The 17,345-nt window shown below is 35.1% G+C and overlaps 1 protein-coding gene across 4 annotated transcripts in view; it reads right to left on the reverse strand.

Moving 5' to 3' along the window:
- Positions 1–266: 266 nt before the first annotated feature.
- Positions 267–17,345, reverse strand: part of LOC118017864 (probable E3 ubiquitin-protein ligase HERC4) — a 131,367-nt gene continuing 114,288 nt past the window's right edge. For 3 of the 4 annotated variants that reach the window (XM_035016194.1, XM_035016180.1, XM_035016185.1), the window contains 6 exons: positions 14,200–14,366; positions 13,497–13,563; positions 10,893–10,975; positions 7,019–7,202; positions 2,261–2,363; positions 267–822 (listed from right to left, as the gene is read on the reverse strand). In XM_035016194.1, the coding sequence (XP_034872085.1) occupies positions 614–822; positions 2,261–2,363; positions 7,019–7,202; positions 10,893–10,975; positions 13,497–13,563; positions 14,200–14,366 (813 nt within the window). In that variant the 3' untranslated portion in view covers positions 267–613. The remainder of the gene's footprint in view (positions 823–2,260; positions 2,364–7,018; positions 7,203–10,892; positions 10,976–13,496; positions 13,564–14,199; positions 14,367–17,345) is intronic. The other variant, XR_004681259.1, reaches the window with a different exon arrangement.

Here is a 17,345-nt window from a genome sequence, read left to right on the forward strand (position 1 = left end):
CTGTAATTTAGATTTGCACAAGGATATTTATTCTAGTAAAAAAGCAAAGGTTATGTTTCATCATGCTAATTTTTTGCTTTTACAGATTCTCAGAATAAGATTTAATCATAACTGTTAATCCTTTTAGCTCAGTTCAATTACAACCATAGAAACTGTACTGGTATCAGAACATAACTATTTTATTACAAAACTTAACATTATTTACAAAATGAAAAAATAATCGAATGACTATTGCAGGCCAAAGATAAAGGTTTTTCACTCAGTGATTGAAAATTAAGCAACATTCCATGCACTCACACACCAGATTATTTGTGAAATATGCAAACTCTTAAAATTCATGTTAGTAAAACTTTAATGTATTCACAATACTTGTATGTTTATTGGAAGATGGCAAAAAAAAAAATCCATGGTTCTGTACAGTAAGTTTAATATTAACACAGTTTGTTCACTTTCCATTAATATTTTTTGGCTTTCATGAATACTCATAGCATTAAACATTTTGCAAGTAAGAATTATAATAGTACCTCTGTCACCTTGCTGAATTCATCACCACAAGAAAAACACAAATAGTTTAATGCTTTTGCAATAAACTGATTAGTTATTATTTCCAAAGTTATATTAAACTGAAGCCTTCATTATGATCAATTGCTTGAATCAGTTTAGAGCGTAGAGTTTCTTTATCTTTGTATTTTGGAAGATCCAGAAGATTAAAACAGGTATGGGAAACTGGGAGATATTCTTCGCCACCTCCTGTTGACTGGATGACTAGTTTTAGACTCTTCATACCAAGAATAGGAATGCGATCACTACCTGTCAAAAATACTACCAAGAAAAAAAATCATTCAGCCAACCACTTTTATCAAAACAATATAGAGTACCTATTTAGTATGGCCACCATGGCAATTTACATTTACTCTATTGAAGCCTATCTCCAGATTTATGGAAGCCTGATTTTGGAGACATACTAACTATATATCCGTACAATATTTTTTTCTTTAAAAGTGTAATCTTAATGTTAGCACACAGGAGATGCTTAATAAATGTTTGATGAATAAATGACTCTTGTCCCTGACAAAACATTTGAGAGCCATTCTTTTGGGAATAGACATTTAGTCTGCAGCTCAAATACAAAATGCAGTTTTGATTATGATTCCTTTTTCAATCTGTTTTGTTTCTAACATTTTTGAATAAAATGTATAATGGACAGCTAAAACTCAAATCACCTAAGACTTGTCATCCTTACACTATACAAAATAATTTAGCCAAGATTTTTATTTCAACTGTCAAAAAGAGATTGACAGAAATATTCTTGGCAATAGCAGGAATATCAAAGGGAGCGTCATTTCCTGACGAATGGATAAAGAAGATGTGGTCTATATATACAATGGAATATTACTCAGCCATCAAAAGAATGAAATCTTGCCATTTGCAAAGACGTGGATGGAGGTGGAGTGTATTATGCTAATCGAAATAAGTCAGAGAAAGACAAATACTGTATGATCCCACACATACATGGAATTTAAGAAAGAAAACAGATGAACATATGGGAAGGGAGAAAAGAAAAGAAAGGAGAGAGGGAAACAAGCCATAAGTGAGTCTAAATGATAGAGAACAAAGTGAGGGTTGGAAGAGAGGTGGGTGTGCCAGATGGGTGAGGGGTATGAAGGAGGGCACTTATTCCCAAAGTTTTGATGCAGAAGCCAAAAAAGAAAAAAAATGGAGACTGAACAAGGAAAAAAGCTATCCTCCAGAAATCTTTTTAGAAAAAAAAAATTTTTTTTTTTTAGTTTTATTTACCTGACAGAGAGACACACAGAGAGAGAGGGAGGGAACACAAGCAGGGGGAGTGGGAGAGGGAGAAGCAGGCTTCCCGCCGAGCAGGGAGCCCGATGCGGGGCTCGATCCCAGGACCCTGGGATCATGACCTGAGCCGAAGGCAGACATTTAATGACTGAGCCACCCAGGCGTCCCCTTTTTTAGAAATTCTAAAAGGAATCACAACTTTAGTTGATTGTAATCAGTGTTAGAGTTTGTTTTCATTTGAAAGAACCAATTCTATTTGAGGCAAATTGAATGTAGCTTTCAAAATAAAGATGCAGATCAAAAATTTACTCTAACTGAAAATTAAAAACAGTACCTTGGAATAATACTAATAAGGAAAAAACCTTATCCAACAAAGTAATCAATTAATCTCCTACAAAAACAGTTTAATCGTCAATTCCATTTCCCATAAAACATAGGACCAGTTAGAAATACTTACACAGAAATTGTTTTTTCTTTTCCAATGGTAATTCATGAAATACTTCCCAAAAAATTTTTATCGTTGGATGTTCTGCCCAATATTCCCCTTTGTATTCTGTATTCTAAAAACAACATAATCTTTCATTAATATTAAGTGATGTTAGTTTTGTCTTGAAGCTGACAAATTTTCTGTGGTGAATTTCCACAATGGCCCCTAATGGCCCCTAATGATCCCTGCCTCCTCCTGCTCATGCCCTTGTGTAGCCCCTCCCACAGTGTATAGGCTTGACTCCATAATCATTATGACTTCTGAGGCTAAATCATCAACTCGGTGGCTTCACCCTCTTTGATCATTCACTCTGGGGAGAGCCAGGTGCCATTTCAAGAGGACAAAGAGCCCTGTGGAGAGGTCCTCATGGTGAGACAGTAGGCTTTTAGCCAACAGTCTTGTGAGTGAACCGTCTTGGAAGGGAATCTATCTTTAATCAAGTCTTCAGATGACTAAAGCACCAATCAGTATCTTGACTGCAATCTCATGAGACACCCCTAAGTTAAAACCACCCAGCTTAAGCCATTCCTGAAATCCTAACCCACAGGAAGTGGGAAAATAAATGTTCACTGTTACTTTTAAGCCACTAAATTTTGGGGTAATCTGCAGCAATGGAGCTAGCGTACTTCTCCTTTAGAAAAAATACTAGCACTAAGGAAAGGTGAGTAGAAAGGAGAGAGGGAGTAAATCTTACGCTGTAAAGTGTTCTTTAAAATCTAGCCACAGTTGGCCTTAAATTTTAGTTCTTAGAACCTTCCAGCATCAGGGTCTTTGGACACACTGTTCTCTCAGCCTAGACCTCTTAAACACATCCTCCTTCTTCCTTTGCTCATCAGGCTAATTTCTATTTATCCTTTAGGACTCAGATTAAATGTCCCCAAATTCATTCATTGATTCATTCAACAGATAGAGTTTTAGTCAAAATTTGGAGCCCTGGGGAAACTGCAGTGAACAAAGTCCTTACTGGTAGAGACCACCATCTACTGAGATGCTTTCCCAGATTTGTGTAGCCTAGGTTAAGTTCCTCTTTATATACTATTCACTGAACACTCTTCCTTTGTATTCATCAGAGTTAAATTATTTAATGTCTACCTTCCTTATTACAGGGCAAAGACCATGTTTCAATTTTATTTACTGATGTCTCCCTAATCTCTTGTGTAGTACTAGGTATCCATAGGGGCTCAATAAGTATTTGCTAATGGGCTTCTTAAAATTTTGGGCTCTATTTGTAGCCATGATTATCTCAATGACCGATCTCTTGAAATCTACAAAATAGTTATTTATTTGTAAACACATTTGGAGAAAATGGCTGAAATTCTAGCAATCAATTAACGGATTAATGGGTATGAATTATAGTCTGTGAGCATGTTAGTGGGGAATGAAAGGAGAATGGCTGAAGTTTTTTCTTTTTTTGCCTTTTTAAAAAAAACCTCTAAATGGTTCTGGGGAAATGTGTACACAGTCCTGATGAAAGAAAGAGCATTTAAAGTCACAAATCGTAATCACTGAAATTATAATGAATCACATATACAATGGAAGAAACCAAAGTATACTAAGTACACTAAAATATACTAAACCACCATCTTACTAAATGAGTATTTCTATCAATTTTATCTTCAAGCGAGGTTTTAAGTACTTACGGAGTGCTCTTCTAGGCTCTGGGAATATAGCAGTGAACAAAGAGACAAAAATCCTGCCTTCATGGTGCTTACATTGTAGTGGGGGGAAGAAGCAACAGACAGTGACGACAATTAAAATTGTAAAATTTATATTAAGTCAAATTCAAAGAGAAAATAAAGCAGGGAAGGGAGACAGGGTATGAGTGTGGGGGTGTGTGTGTGAACACTCAGTTTTAGATGTTAGCCAGTAAACGTCTCTGAGAAGGTATAAAGACATAAAAGGAAGTAAGGGCAAGAACCCTTTTGGAATTACCAGGTGAAAAGAGCTCCAGGCATAGGGAATAGGAAATAGAAAGGCCCCAAGACTGGCTCAGCAAAGAGGCCATTAAGGCTGAAGTAGTGTTAAGTGAGAAGAAGAATGATAGGAGGCAAAAGGGACAAATTGTGTAGGATGTAAAGTGTGATGAGAAGCCATTGTATCATTTTCATTTTAGGGTGACTGGAGGTGGAATCCATTTCCACTGAGGTCTCCTTAAGGACAGTGCAGCTTTCCTCTCTTTAGCAGATCAATTTAACCAAAAAAAGAAATCTCCAATCTCCTTCCTGGAGGATTTAAGCTTGCCTATCAGCTTTCCTCAGTTATTCCTGGTTTCCCAGATTCTGTGGCTTTCCCTAGAGCTGTCTTTTGTTGGGTAAGACAGAGAACCTGAGGAGTCTAACAATTCCTTAAATTAGCTGTGAAGTAATTCTATTGCTTTTAGCCTAACCATGCATCCTGCTACCACAGTAACATGATGTACCAATTCCTGAGCCTTTAGAAATTCTAGGGTGTGAAATGGGTTGCCTCTTAAAAACCCTATTCCTCAGGAGGCTTAGAATTCCACTTTCTTTGCTCTAGTCACTCATCAACTCATCCATCCATGTATTTTCTGTCTTCCAAAACTATTTTTTTCCCTTGTTATGGTATTTTTACGTTTTCTCTGTGTATTCCTATTTTTATTCCTTTATTGTCATTCTAGTGAGATTTTGGAAAGGAGCAGAGATAAATGTGTATATTCTAGTGTGTTTAACTAGAAGTCCTAATTGTTTTTAAATTAAAAAATGTATTCCCTGAATTATTACACAGTAAAATTGGCTTTTTCTGGTGTGTATATAGTTCTGTGAGTTTTAAGCACATGTAACGACTCGTGTACCTACCACCACAATCAGGATACTAAACACTTCCATCACCCCAAAGAACTCTCTTGTGCTACCCTCTCCCATCACATACTCCCTCTACCCCTAGCCCCAGTTCACCATAGTTTTGTCTTTTCAAAAATGTCCTATACATGGAATCATACAATATATAATCCTTTGAGACTGGCTTCTTCACGCTCCATAAGGACTCTGAGTCATCCCAGCCACTGCACATATCAGGAGTGTATCCCTTTTTATTGCTCAGTAGTATTCTACTGTATGGATATACCCTAGTTTGGTTTATCCATTTACCCACTGAAGCACATCTGGGTTGTTCCCAGTTTTTGACATGTTTGCAGATTTTTAAAAACACAATTAGGAAAGACTGTGGTAAAATACCTCTAACAAAGTTTACCATCTTAACCCTTTTTAAGTGTACAGTTTGGTGGCATTAAGTACATTCACACTGTTATGCAACCGCCACTACCATTCATCTCCAGAACTCTTCCTTTGGCTAAACCAAAACTCCATACCCATTAAAACAATAATGCCCCATACCCCCTTGTTTACAGATTTTTGTGTGAACATAACTTAATACCTTAGAGTGGAACTGCTAGCTCATGTAGTAAGTGAGTATTTAACTTTTAAGAAAATGCCAAACTGTTTCCAAAGTGGCCATACCACTGTATTTCCACCAGCAGTGTATCAAAGTTCCCAATGCTTTGTATCTTTGTGAGACTTACTGTATTTTGTAATGTTAACTAACTTAATAGGTGCTGTTATGTATCAAACTTTTATTTATTTGTTTATTTATTTGAGAGAGTAAGGGAGAGAGAGCGAGCACAGGAGCAGGGCGAGAGGGAGAGAGAGTGGGAGAAGCAGACTCCCTGCTCAGCAGGGAGCTCAACGTGGGGCTCGATCCCAGGACCCCAGGATCATGACCCAAGCCGAAAGCAGACGCCTAACCGACTGAGCCACCGAGGCGCCCCTGTATCAAACTCTTTATGCAAAAATTGTATCAGAGGTCTTCTAGATTACAAAGATGGAAAAACTTATTTTTGTGTGTTGAATTTTTTAAAATTAACATATAATGTATTGTTTGCTTCAGGGGTACAGAACAAAGATGGAAAAACTTATAAGTCAAACTTATATACATCTTTCTCAAAGCTGATCTAACCTAGCACTTTTTTTTTTTCTTCTAAGATTTTATTTATTTATTTGACAGAGAGAGACATAGCGAGAGAGGGAACACAAGCAGAGGGACTGGTAGAGGGAGAAGCAGGCTTCCCGCGGAGTAGGGTGCCTGATGTGGGGCCTGATTCCAGGACTCTGGGATCATGACCTGAGCCGAAGGCAGACACTTAATGACTGAGCCACCCAGGCGCCCCTAATCTAGCACTTTTTATTCAATGTTTATCTGAGGAAATATCTGAGAATTCTTTGTATAGAGAAGAAGGAAAAGGAAAAAGTAGTTTAAAAATTCCCAATCTTCTTCCTAAAAATCCCTTTACTGGCTAAGGCACTAGTGATGAAGATCATGAATATTATTTACTCTCTGCTAAAAAATTTAACATTGAGAGTAATCAGAAAAAAAGAAACAATGATCTTATGCAATGTGAGTGCTTTTCATAATGGTTTTCCTATGATTGGGCAGAATGAAAACTCAGTTTTAGCTGGGACTTCTATCTGACCTGTCATAAATGACATAATTTTTCATACGAAAGCTATCACTACCACAAATACAAAAATGCTATCTAACTCATATACAACTAAAATTCATTCATTGTGGAGTAAGAAGGGTACAGTGTTTTCCTGTAAATAGGACAGTAATAGTGTAAAATGGAAAACAGTGAGAGGGCAATTTTTCCATCAATAAACCATATTTTCCTTTGCCTTTCCATTAAAACAATTTCATAGATTTGTTTTCCCCTACCTTTTCCAGTTCCTTCCAATCATAATTTGTATTTCCAATAACCATTGCTTGTAGTTCATTTGGCTGGAAGAGTTGAAGGACCTTTCCTCCACAGACCTTATGAAAGCCCTCATGAAAAGCATCAAACAAGGAAGCCACTGATTTATTGAATATGTAATCCACATAAGCATCAACAAACTCTTGCCTAGAAATGAAAAGGCACACATGGCACAGAATATAAAAATCTTTTTTTTATGGAGAATAGATACGTAGTTAAAAGTTTGAGTGCTCCTGTACTTTTTGTTACTTATCTTTAAAACTGAGAAAGTATGACTAGGATTCTAAGGGGACAAAGTCTTTAACAAGAAGTTTATTATTCTTTCTATACAAAAATCCAGTATTATCTAGGAGGCATGTAGACTTAATTTATCATTCACAGCCCAATGTAAATGAAGCTATTCCAAAGTGAAACGTCATTTCCTAATGCGTCATTTCCTAATGGGAAGAATGACGACACAAATGTCTATCAAAATAATTTTTCAATACTCACAAACTATTGAGATGTATATGCACCACTCCACATGTATCCCTAAAGAGAGTCATCTGTTAAAAATATCAGGTGATAAAAAAATGAGAGCTTTGGGATTCAGACTATTAGACAAACAACAGTCTGTTTTTCCTCGGGTTTCAAGGGATCTGAAAACAAAATTTATTTTTTAATTTTTTTTTAAGTAGGCTCTATGCCTAATGTGGGGCTTGAACTCATGACCCTAAGATTAAGAGTCACATGTTCTATCGACTTAGCAAGCCAGGTGTCCCAACAAAATTTATTTTAAAAACTAAATACCTGAAAGGTTTATTAAGCACTGGATAATCATTAAATATTACAAGTACAGTTTTCTTTTCAAAAGTATGTGTGTATACACATATGTACCCATACACACACAAACACTTCTGATGCTTTTTCCTGCCTGTTATCACTACGATAGAAAAGGAAACTATAAAAGAAAAAAGTCCCTTTACCCAGTAATCCAGTAATTGCACTACAGTTTTATTCAATTTGTTCTGTTAGCCACAAATATTTTATGCAGCTATCTAGTCAAACAAATAATGAGAATGGGTACCAGAGGATTTCAATACTTTATATTCCTGTCTTCCAAATTAAAAAGGATAATTCTACAAATGGGAATATTGGCAAATTCAGTTATCTATAGATAATCATCTTAGCAAATTATGAAATAATTCCAAAGTGAATTTACAAAGAGGAAAAAAAGGTTAAAGGAGACCATTGTAAAATTGGGCAGGCCTAAGGAAAAATCAGTAGCATATACTATTAGATTCTGATGAAAAGAAGCAGGTAATTTTGTAATGGCATAATTTTATAATTCATCTAATTGGAAAGTGAAATTTATCTGTACTAGTTAAGTGCCTTAAACACAAAAGGCTAAATTATTTTATGTGCTAACATTTTTATCTTCAACACTTTCATTATCTAACTAGGATTGGTAATACAAAGATAAAAATTCTTTATTTCTAAACTAGATAAAAAACTAGAGACTTTAAAAGCAGGAAAAAAAACCTTTCTAAATCAGTTTTTCAAAACCAAGATTTTTTTTTAAAAGAAAGGATAGTTAGAAAGACCTAAATTTTTTCACATTATTTTAAAAACAGCTTTATTTTTATCAAAGGAAGACATATGTACAGTTTAAAATGTCAGATAGTAATACTAACAGCCAACATTTACTGAGCACGTAACATGTGCTAGGTACTATTCTAAGCATCTTAGAATTATTGCCTCATTTAATCCTCAAAATAGCCCCATGAAACAGGTACAATTTACCATCCCATTTTACAGAAGAGGAGACTGAGGCATGGACACATTCCTACAGTTACACAGCTTCTAAGTAGCGGAACTAAGATAATAACCATTTGGATAAAGTCCCTGGCAACAGCCAATAAGCTAGCTCTACACAGTAGAGAACGAAGCAGTTCTGTCTTGCACCTTTAGAAATTCCAGATATTCGAAGGAAAATTCTTAACTTTTTGCTATTCCTTCTGATATTTACCTTCAAACTTCAACAACCTAATTATATTGTTATTCCTTAATTTTCAGTTTAAAATATAATCTAATGAACTGATTATCTATTGTGGAAGATAAGGATTTACCTTTTATTTAGTTGCCCCATTCTCATTTTGTCTCCCCAAAACCTTCCATTATAACAATTTTGGTTCACTATTCACTAAAGTTAACATTTTTATGATTATAAATAGTATTCAGAATTAAGCTAGAATATTTTATGGTTACCTGCCTTTTCTTAAAAAGAACTTCTGCAGTCAATTGTTTCCCTAATTTGCTACTTCATCCCTAACTTCAACAGAAATGTCAATCTCCTTTAGACTCATTCAACTCTAGGGAGCATCATTTGTATTCCATCCTCTTGATTTCACCCACTTTGGTTGCTCTTCCTAAACCTACACACTGCTGTTCCTGCAGAAGGAATTCTCTTTGCCTCTCTTCTATATTGGATCCTATTTTTCTGGATCCTGTGTCTTTCTCTTACTTGGTTTAATTCCTTGTCTGGTAGAACACATCTTCCCGTAACTTCCTGAGAAAACTGCACTGGAAGTAGATTTCTCTGAGACTCTGGATGCATGAAGATGTTTTTATATACGCTCACATACTTGATAGTCTTGATACAGAATTTGAAGTTTAAAAAATAATCTTTTCCCAGAATTTTGGTCTCCTAGCTTCAGTGTCATTCTTTAGAAATTTGATGTTATTCTGATTCTTAATTCTTTGTATATAGCATGCTTTTTTTTCTTTTTCCTGGAAGGTTTTAGGATCCTTTTTTTCCCCTGGGATTTTAAAATTCTATTTTGCCTTGGTAGGTCTTTTTTTTTTTTCCTCTCACTTTCCATGCTTTCAATTTTAAGGCATATCTTTTAAGGCCTGTCATTCAATTCTGTAAAGTTTTTTGGTACCACTTCTTTGACAAATTTCTTTCAGTGAATTTTTTTTTTCAATTTTTAATTGAATTTTTGATTTTTAAGTGAATAATTTTTAGTCCATATAGATGAATACTGATTACAGTTTCTTTTGAAGTTTTGTTCTTCATCCTGCATTGTTTCTCTTTCCTTGACATTCTTTTCAACTGTTTTGAAGGGCTATCAATCTTTGGCTATCCATTCATATTTAAAAGTGAGACAGTGTATCCAAAGAATCCTCCAAAATACAGTACCAAGGCGGGGTGGTTGTAGACTCAATCCACTTGTTTTCAGTTCTGCCTCTTACCCCCCTGGCTGTGTCTATCTATACTCAAATCCAAAGTCCTCTTCGAAGCCTCCCACCCCACCCCCAGGATATCCAAAGCCCTTTAGTTCAATCTCCCCAGAAGATAAATTTCTGATCATCTGCCCAGGCTACTGTGCTAATTAAAATGGGTGTCTAACTGCTTTTTATAACAGCAATCTTTCTGTTTCCAGCATTCCCCTGAACTCCATACACTTTCTAACATTTTTTATTCTCAATGCCCAAGACTTTGTGCTGCAATATAAACTGGCTGCCAGGATTCTTGGCTCCTCCCAGTCCATCTCATATTGCAGCTTTCTCTGGTTGGCTGAAGTTAGTTACCCCTGTTTTCTAGCTTCCAAAAATGAGTTTGCTGTTGTCCCCTCTACCTTCTCTTTGTTTTGCTTGTTTATGATCTTTTTATCCCAAACTTTAGTAATATCTTAAAGGGATTTCAGAAGCAAAAGGCAGTTACTTCCTTACTAACCATTCAAAAAGTAAGTTTTATCTGAGTAAAAACTTAAGGTTGTGACAAGTTTCTATATACAGAAGAAAAATGCCTACGGAATCTTATTACTACCACTGATGCTGCTATAATTCACTTACCGATTTTGTTTGTTAACAGCTGTGTCTGCACCATTTAGAACCAGCTCTTTCACTTCTGTTGCACCAAAGTTTTCAACTGTGATCTATTAATTTAAATTTTTAAAAAAAGTCAATGTCAGACTCAAAACTTACTAGATTTTAATAACCTATTATTATATTCTATCTTTCCCTCATTAAATATAAGAATAAAGTTGAGGTAAAATTCTGTTACTACCATAAGCTTATTTGTGAATTCTGCATAAAGCCACAACTAGAAATTTTCATCCTCTGTAGTAGTTTGAAATCCTACCGTGACTAGTTAATTACAAATTACCAAGTGTTTGGTTAGTTAAGAACAGGAAACTGAGTACTTATTATGTGTAAAACTTTTTTAGAACAATCACTACAGGAGTAAAATATTAGAAAGGATGTTTTCCTTGTACACGTGACAGAATCTAAGTGTCAAAATGTATGCAGCCCAGACCAGCTATGCATTCTTCTCACATTGACAGCTACTACTACTGTATTCCTAATATCTGCCTTGTTTGCATTCTTGATCACAGGTGATTTTTCCAGTATTAATTGGATCCAGCTATTAATTGGATTTATAAAGACAGTCAATTATTTCTAAACTTTTTATTTCCCTTACAGTAAGTCTGCTAATTTTCCTATTGATATTAACAATCCCACATCTGTATCTTTTTCTAGTCCCTCTTTTTGGAATATTATTCTCTTCTATTAGAACATTTTCTTTTAGTACCTGCTATCTAGAAAATACTGTGGTGGCAGTGGGATGATAAGAGATGAATAAAACCCTGCTGTGGAGTTTACTATCTAGTTAAAGAGGAGAAATGTGTTATGTAAACAACTTCTTATAATAAAATAAATGCTATAATAGAGACATGAACAAAACGCTATCAGACCACAGAAGAACACTCACTTCTAAGTGGAGGAAATATGAAAGACCTCAAGGAAGAAATGTCATTTGAAAAGCACCTAGAAGGATGAGTAGGCTCTCAAAAGACTGAGACGGGACAGGATTTCTGACTGAGCACAGAGATTGGGTAAGATAGATATGAGAGTAAATACCAAGTTCTGAAAATGTATGGCCCTAAAAAACAGAAAGATAAGGTATGTGAGAGAATACTGTGTGACATGATAAAACTTGATATGAATGGAGGGATACAATGTAAGTTAGAAAGTCATATTACAAATGTTTTTGAAGGCCGTTATTGATCTATTGCTATGCAAGCAATAAAGAGCCACTAAAAATTTCTGTGAAAGAAATGGCAGTGGGAAGGAATGTTTAAATTCCCATAGTTCTTGAATATACTAACCATTCACAAACTTGGTGATTGATAAGTTAGAAATTATATTGTTTGGAACCCAATGTTTCAGTCCATTGAGATAATCAATAAAGATTCAAAGATACTGCTATAAGTGAAAGTGAATTGAAGAATTAAACCATTGGAAAACCAACCATTCAGTTGAAATGGGGAACTAAAAATTTCATAGTAAATAGAGAAAGCCCAAGGAGGACCTTTTTTCTTGAAAAAAAAAAAAAAGTGTTAAGTTCATTTATTTCATCTTAAATCTACCAAATTTTCTTACAATTGTACTATGTGCCAATTCTTAAAATGATAAAAAAATGGATAAACTTTTTTGATGGGGGCACATAGTATATTTTGGCAAATTGTGGGATAGCAGAATATGGTTATTTGTCAGATCTGACCTCAAGATCATAAAGAGGACTCTTGGAGGGGGGGAGGGGGGAGGGATGGACAAACAAATACACAATGTTTTTAAAACGAAAAGAAAAAGACAGAAAACCGAAGGTTTTACCATTTTCCCAAGAGATTAATTTATAATATTCAAATCATTCCATTCTGAAGTGCCTTCTCATAATCCTTGCTGATTTTCTCTTCTTTGTCAACTGTCTACTTCTGCCAGGTCCTCGTTTGTCAATGGTTTTGCATTTGGATGGGTAAGTTATTCAACATCCCTTTCACTGAATTAACAAAATTCTGTATCTTTGACAAGATTTGCAATTTCATTTTCCAAATAACATTCCAACATATTTGCATTTTCACTGTGGTACGTCATTTCCAAAGTAAGATAAATGGGCAAGGACAAATACTAGTGTGAAGCAGAAAGGGATGTCTGAGTAGGAATTAATCTTTTAAGTGGTAAGTTCATTACTGAATATTCTAATGTACAATAACCTTTGCTTCTCTAAACATTCTTGTAATTTCAGACTCAAAAATGAATACTTGAATAAAGAGGTCCTCTTGCATTTATAAAGGATCTTTAGCATAATGATAGAGCACTAGGCTCTGAAGTCACAGGCCTGGGTATAAATATTATTATTGACATGTAATGATTGTTTTCAGTTTTCTTCATCTGTAAAATTAGGATAATAATACTAATCTCATAGGACTGTTATGAGGATTAAATGAAGTAATGTACGTACTGTGACTAGCATATAGTTAATGCTCAATAAATGTTAGCTAAAGGGTTAAGAATTCCACTCATCAAAATAAAAAAAAACAACCCCAAAGCCATAAGGCACAGCTGTTAAATAAAAGGGATGATGAATAATCAGGCTATTCTGTCTTTCCATCTTACCGTAAAATTAAGACAAAATGTTTCCTCAACATCATCTTCTGGATAATCCAGTAACTGTTGCATGCTTCTGCAAAACAATATGCATGTTTCTTTGAGGTAAAACATTATTGGGTATTTTGACTATTTTAGTTATGAATAAATATATATTTCTCATTCATTCTTGATAAAATCTTTTTATTAATCTATACTTTTATATTTGTTTCAGAATGCTAGATATACGGTGGCTAGCGAATGAACAATTCTGAAGAAAAAAAAAATCACTCTAAGGTTTTTATCTCTTCTTCTGAATACAAAGGCCATATATCTACCTATTTTCAACATTTGTTCTTATTTATATACAATTTCTATTCCATTTTATGTAATAAATAAAAAGAAACTTTACATATTCCAGCTAGGAATGAAGGTAATCAGAAGTCCAAATAAATCATTTAACTACTCTCAGGAAACATTACCTTCCTAAGTTTATTATCTGATATTTGCAAAATATTGTTAAATTACTAAAAATTTAGCAAATGGTTGTATACATATAAGTCTTTCAGTAGAAAATTCTGGATCTGGGTAACATGAAGAGTTCTCCAATATCAGAAGGGCTTTTGTTTATTTTAGAAATTCAACAAGAACAAAACAGAATTATTCCTAAAAGGAAAGCTTTCTGTACATTTCCCATTCCCTATTAAAACCCTTGTCACTTTTTGTTACTAACCTTCCAACATCAGGTACTAGTTCCTTCAAATCATCCAAGGATGGCTTCTTTTTTAGCAGTTTTTTATACAAAGCCAAAGGAAAGTGGAGGTCCACAATAGTAAAATTATAAATTGCTAATCCACAGATAACACCAATCAAATGGAATAAATCACTGTCTTCAAATGTCTAAAATAACAGAAAAAAAAGTAAAGACGTCTTCTCCCAAGTTTTAAAATAATAAATTTTTCTGATGACAAAAACACATACTTGTAGTAAAAAATTCTGAACATACAGAAATAAGTAATGAAAAAGCTCATTCTCTCTCTCTCTTTTAAAAGATTTTCTTTATTTATTTGACAGAGACAGAGACAGCGAGAGCGGGAACGCAAGCAGAGGGAGTGGGAGAGGGAGAAGCAGGCTTTCCCCCAAGGAGGGAGCCCGATGTGGGACTCAATTCCAGGACCCTGGGATCATGACCTGAGCTGAAGGCAGACACTTAACAACTGAGCCACCCAGGTGCCCCGAAAAAGCTCATTCTTACTCACATCTCCCTGGGATAGTATCACTATTAGTATTTCCGCACATTTCCATCCAATATATTTTCTAAGACAAAATAAAGACCTAGCTAAGATCAGACTAAATGTATAACTTCACAATTAGCTTTTTTCCCAGAAATATAAGCATTTCCACATCACTAAGCACTAAATTAATAAGTGAAATGACTATTAGAACATTTAATCTGATTTAAATAATTGTACACATTCAAAATTTGGAAAACAAAAAGCATAAAGAAAATGAATAAATGCCTGTAATCCGATCACTCAGAAACAAGGATTTAAAAATATTTTTATATATTTGCAACCACTATAAGTTCAAAAAAATAATTTAAAAACATAGTTAAGGTTTTCTTTTGTCTAATCACAAGTATTTTCTTATATCATTAAATATTCTTCTAGAACATGATTTTTATTTATGTAATTTTATTTTATTATTTTTTAAAGTAGGCTCCACAGTGAAGCTTGAACTCATGACCCTGAGATCAAGACCTGAGTGAGATCAAGAGTTGGACGCTCAACTGAGTCACCCGGCAGTCTCAGAGAGCATGATTTTAATGGTTGCATATCACTCTTATAAAAGTACCAAGGCCTGCTAAATTAGCTATTTTACTATAGTTGGACATTTAGATTATTAAGTCACTGAAAACAATGCTTATTTCCCCCTATCTTTAAAGAAGCAATATATGGTCACAGAAAATTCAGTGAGCATGACAGTTAAAAGAAAAACATTTTTTTATCAGATTTGGGGCTCCAGATTTAGTTCTTTCACTATCTAGCCTCAGTATGTTCAAAGATAAAAATATATTTATCTCATAAGGTTGTTTTGAGGATGAAATGGGATTAATGTATGTAAAATACTTTTAGCCCAGTTCCTGCAGCACATGGTAAAGGCACAATAAATGTTGGTTATTCCAACTAGCTAGTAATATTCAAAATAAGTAAGATGGTATCATTTCTGCACATATATATATATAAAGATTTTTTGAGAGAGAGTGAGCACACACAAGTGGGTGCATGTGTGAGCAGGGTGGGGGGAGGGGCAGAGGCAGAGGGAGAGAATCACAAGCAGACTCAGCACTGAGCATGGACCCCCAAGTTGGGCTGGATCCCACAATCCTGAGATCATGACCTGAGTCATAACCAAGAGTCGAATGCTTAACTGACTAAGCCACCCAGGCGCCCCATCATTTCTACATATATTTTTGTCCATAGTTTGGAATATCTACTTAGGAGAAATTTTGCTTTGTAAGAAGAATTTTGAAGTCAAATGACAGCTAAGCATATCCCGAAGCTATTTTTGTTCACACCTATTCCAATTTACCCTGACATCTGCAGTCTAGGAAAATGTCTCTTTCCATATTTTCATCTGTAATACACACAAACACACATTTATATCTGAGTTAAAAAATGAAAACTTGGGGCACCTAGAGGGCTCAGTCAGTTAAGCATCTGACTCTTGATTTCAGTTCAAGTCATGATCTCAGGGTTGTGATACTGAGTTCCCCACCGGGCTCCATGCTGGATGGGGAGCCTGCTTAAGATTCTCTCTCTCCCCTCTGTCCCTTCTCCCCCCGCAAATAAGACAAGAAAATTTGTTTAGTATGTATTTTTGTCTATTAGTGATACTGCAAATTAGGGATTTGTGAATGCCTCTTTGTATTCTTGGCCCATTTACCTTTCAGGGGCCAGTGTTTTCTTTCTTTCTTTCTTTGGTGCAAAAAGATGATTTTATTAAAGCACGGGGACAGGACCCATGGGCAATGAGAGCTGCTGCCGCTAGCATTTTCTTATATATTTATATTTGAATTCTTCATATACCAGGAATTAATATTACCCTATGTCATATTTGTTACATATATCCCAGTCTGCTATATGCTTTTTAATAATCTTACTTTTGTCATGCATAAATGTCACATTTTTTTCCAGTGGTCAAAATTTTTTTAATTTTTTTTAAATTTTTATTTATTTGATAGAGAGACAGTGAGAGAGGGAACACAAGCAGGGGGAGTGAGAGAGGGAGAAGCAGGCTTCCCACTGAGCAGGGAGCCCAATGCAGGGCTCGATCCTAGGACCCTGGGATCATGACCTGAGCCGAAGTCAGACACTTAACGACTGAGCCACCCAGGAGCCCCAATCCCTTTGTTTTAATATATCACCTACTTGAGAATCCAGAGACACTTTGGCTCATCCTTTCCAAAAAAGCAAGGGACTTTTACCACTCATCCTATTTTCAACCCTACTTGAGTACCTCTGACTTTCAGAGTCTTAATGTCTTAACAGCTGAGCTAGCTTAGATACTAGACTTTAAAGGTATTTTCTGGTACTTCCAGTTCCTCAGCCTGAAATACAAATTAGCCTGTTTCTCATTGGCTTTTCTCTTAACAAGCTACTGTTTCAGTTTCTTCTGCTTTACTGAATCAAGTACCAGCCATCTGTCTACTTTTCATATTTTAAAATATTAATATCTCTTTAGTGATATTAAAACAATCCCCTATACTTTTTTTTCTTGTGGGTTTATTATCATTTTTATTCCTTTATTCTCATTTAGAGGGATTTCAGGAGGAAGATAGATTAACACATTATTCAATCTGCCCTATTTAAGAAGGAC

This window comes from Mirounga leonina, unplaced genomic scaffold, assembly GCF_011800145.1.
Source record: "Mirounga leonina isolate KUSES-001 unplaced genomic scaffold, KU_Mleo_1.0 Mir_106, whole genome shotgun sequence".
Classification (NCBI taxonomy): Eukaryota; Metazoa; Chordata; class Mammalia; order Carnivora; family Phocidae; genus Mirounga; species Mirounga leonina.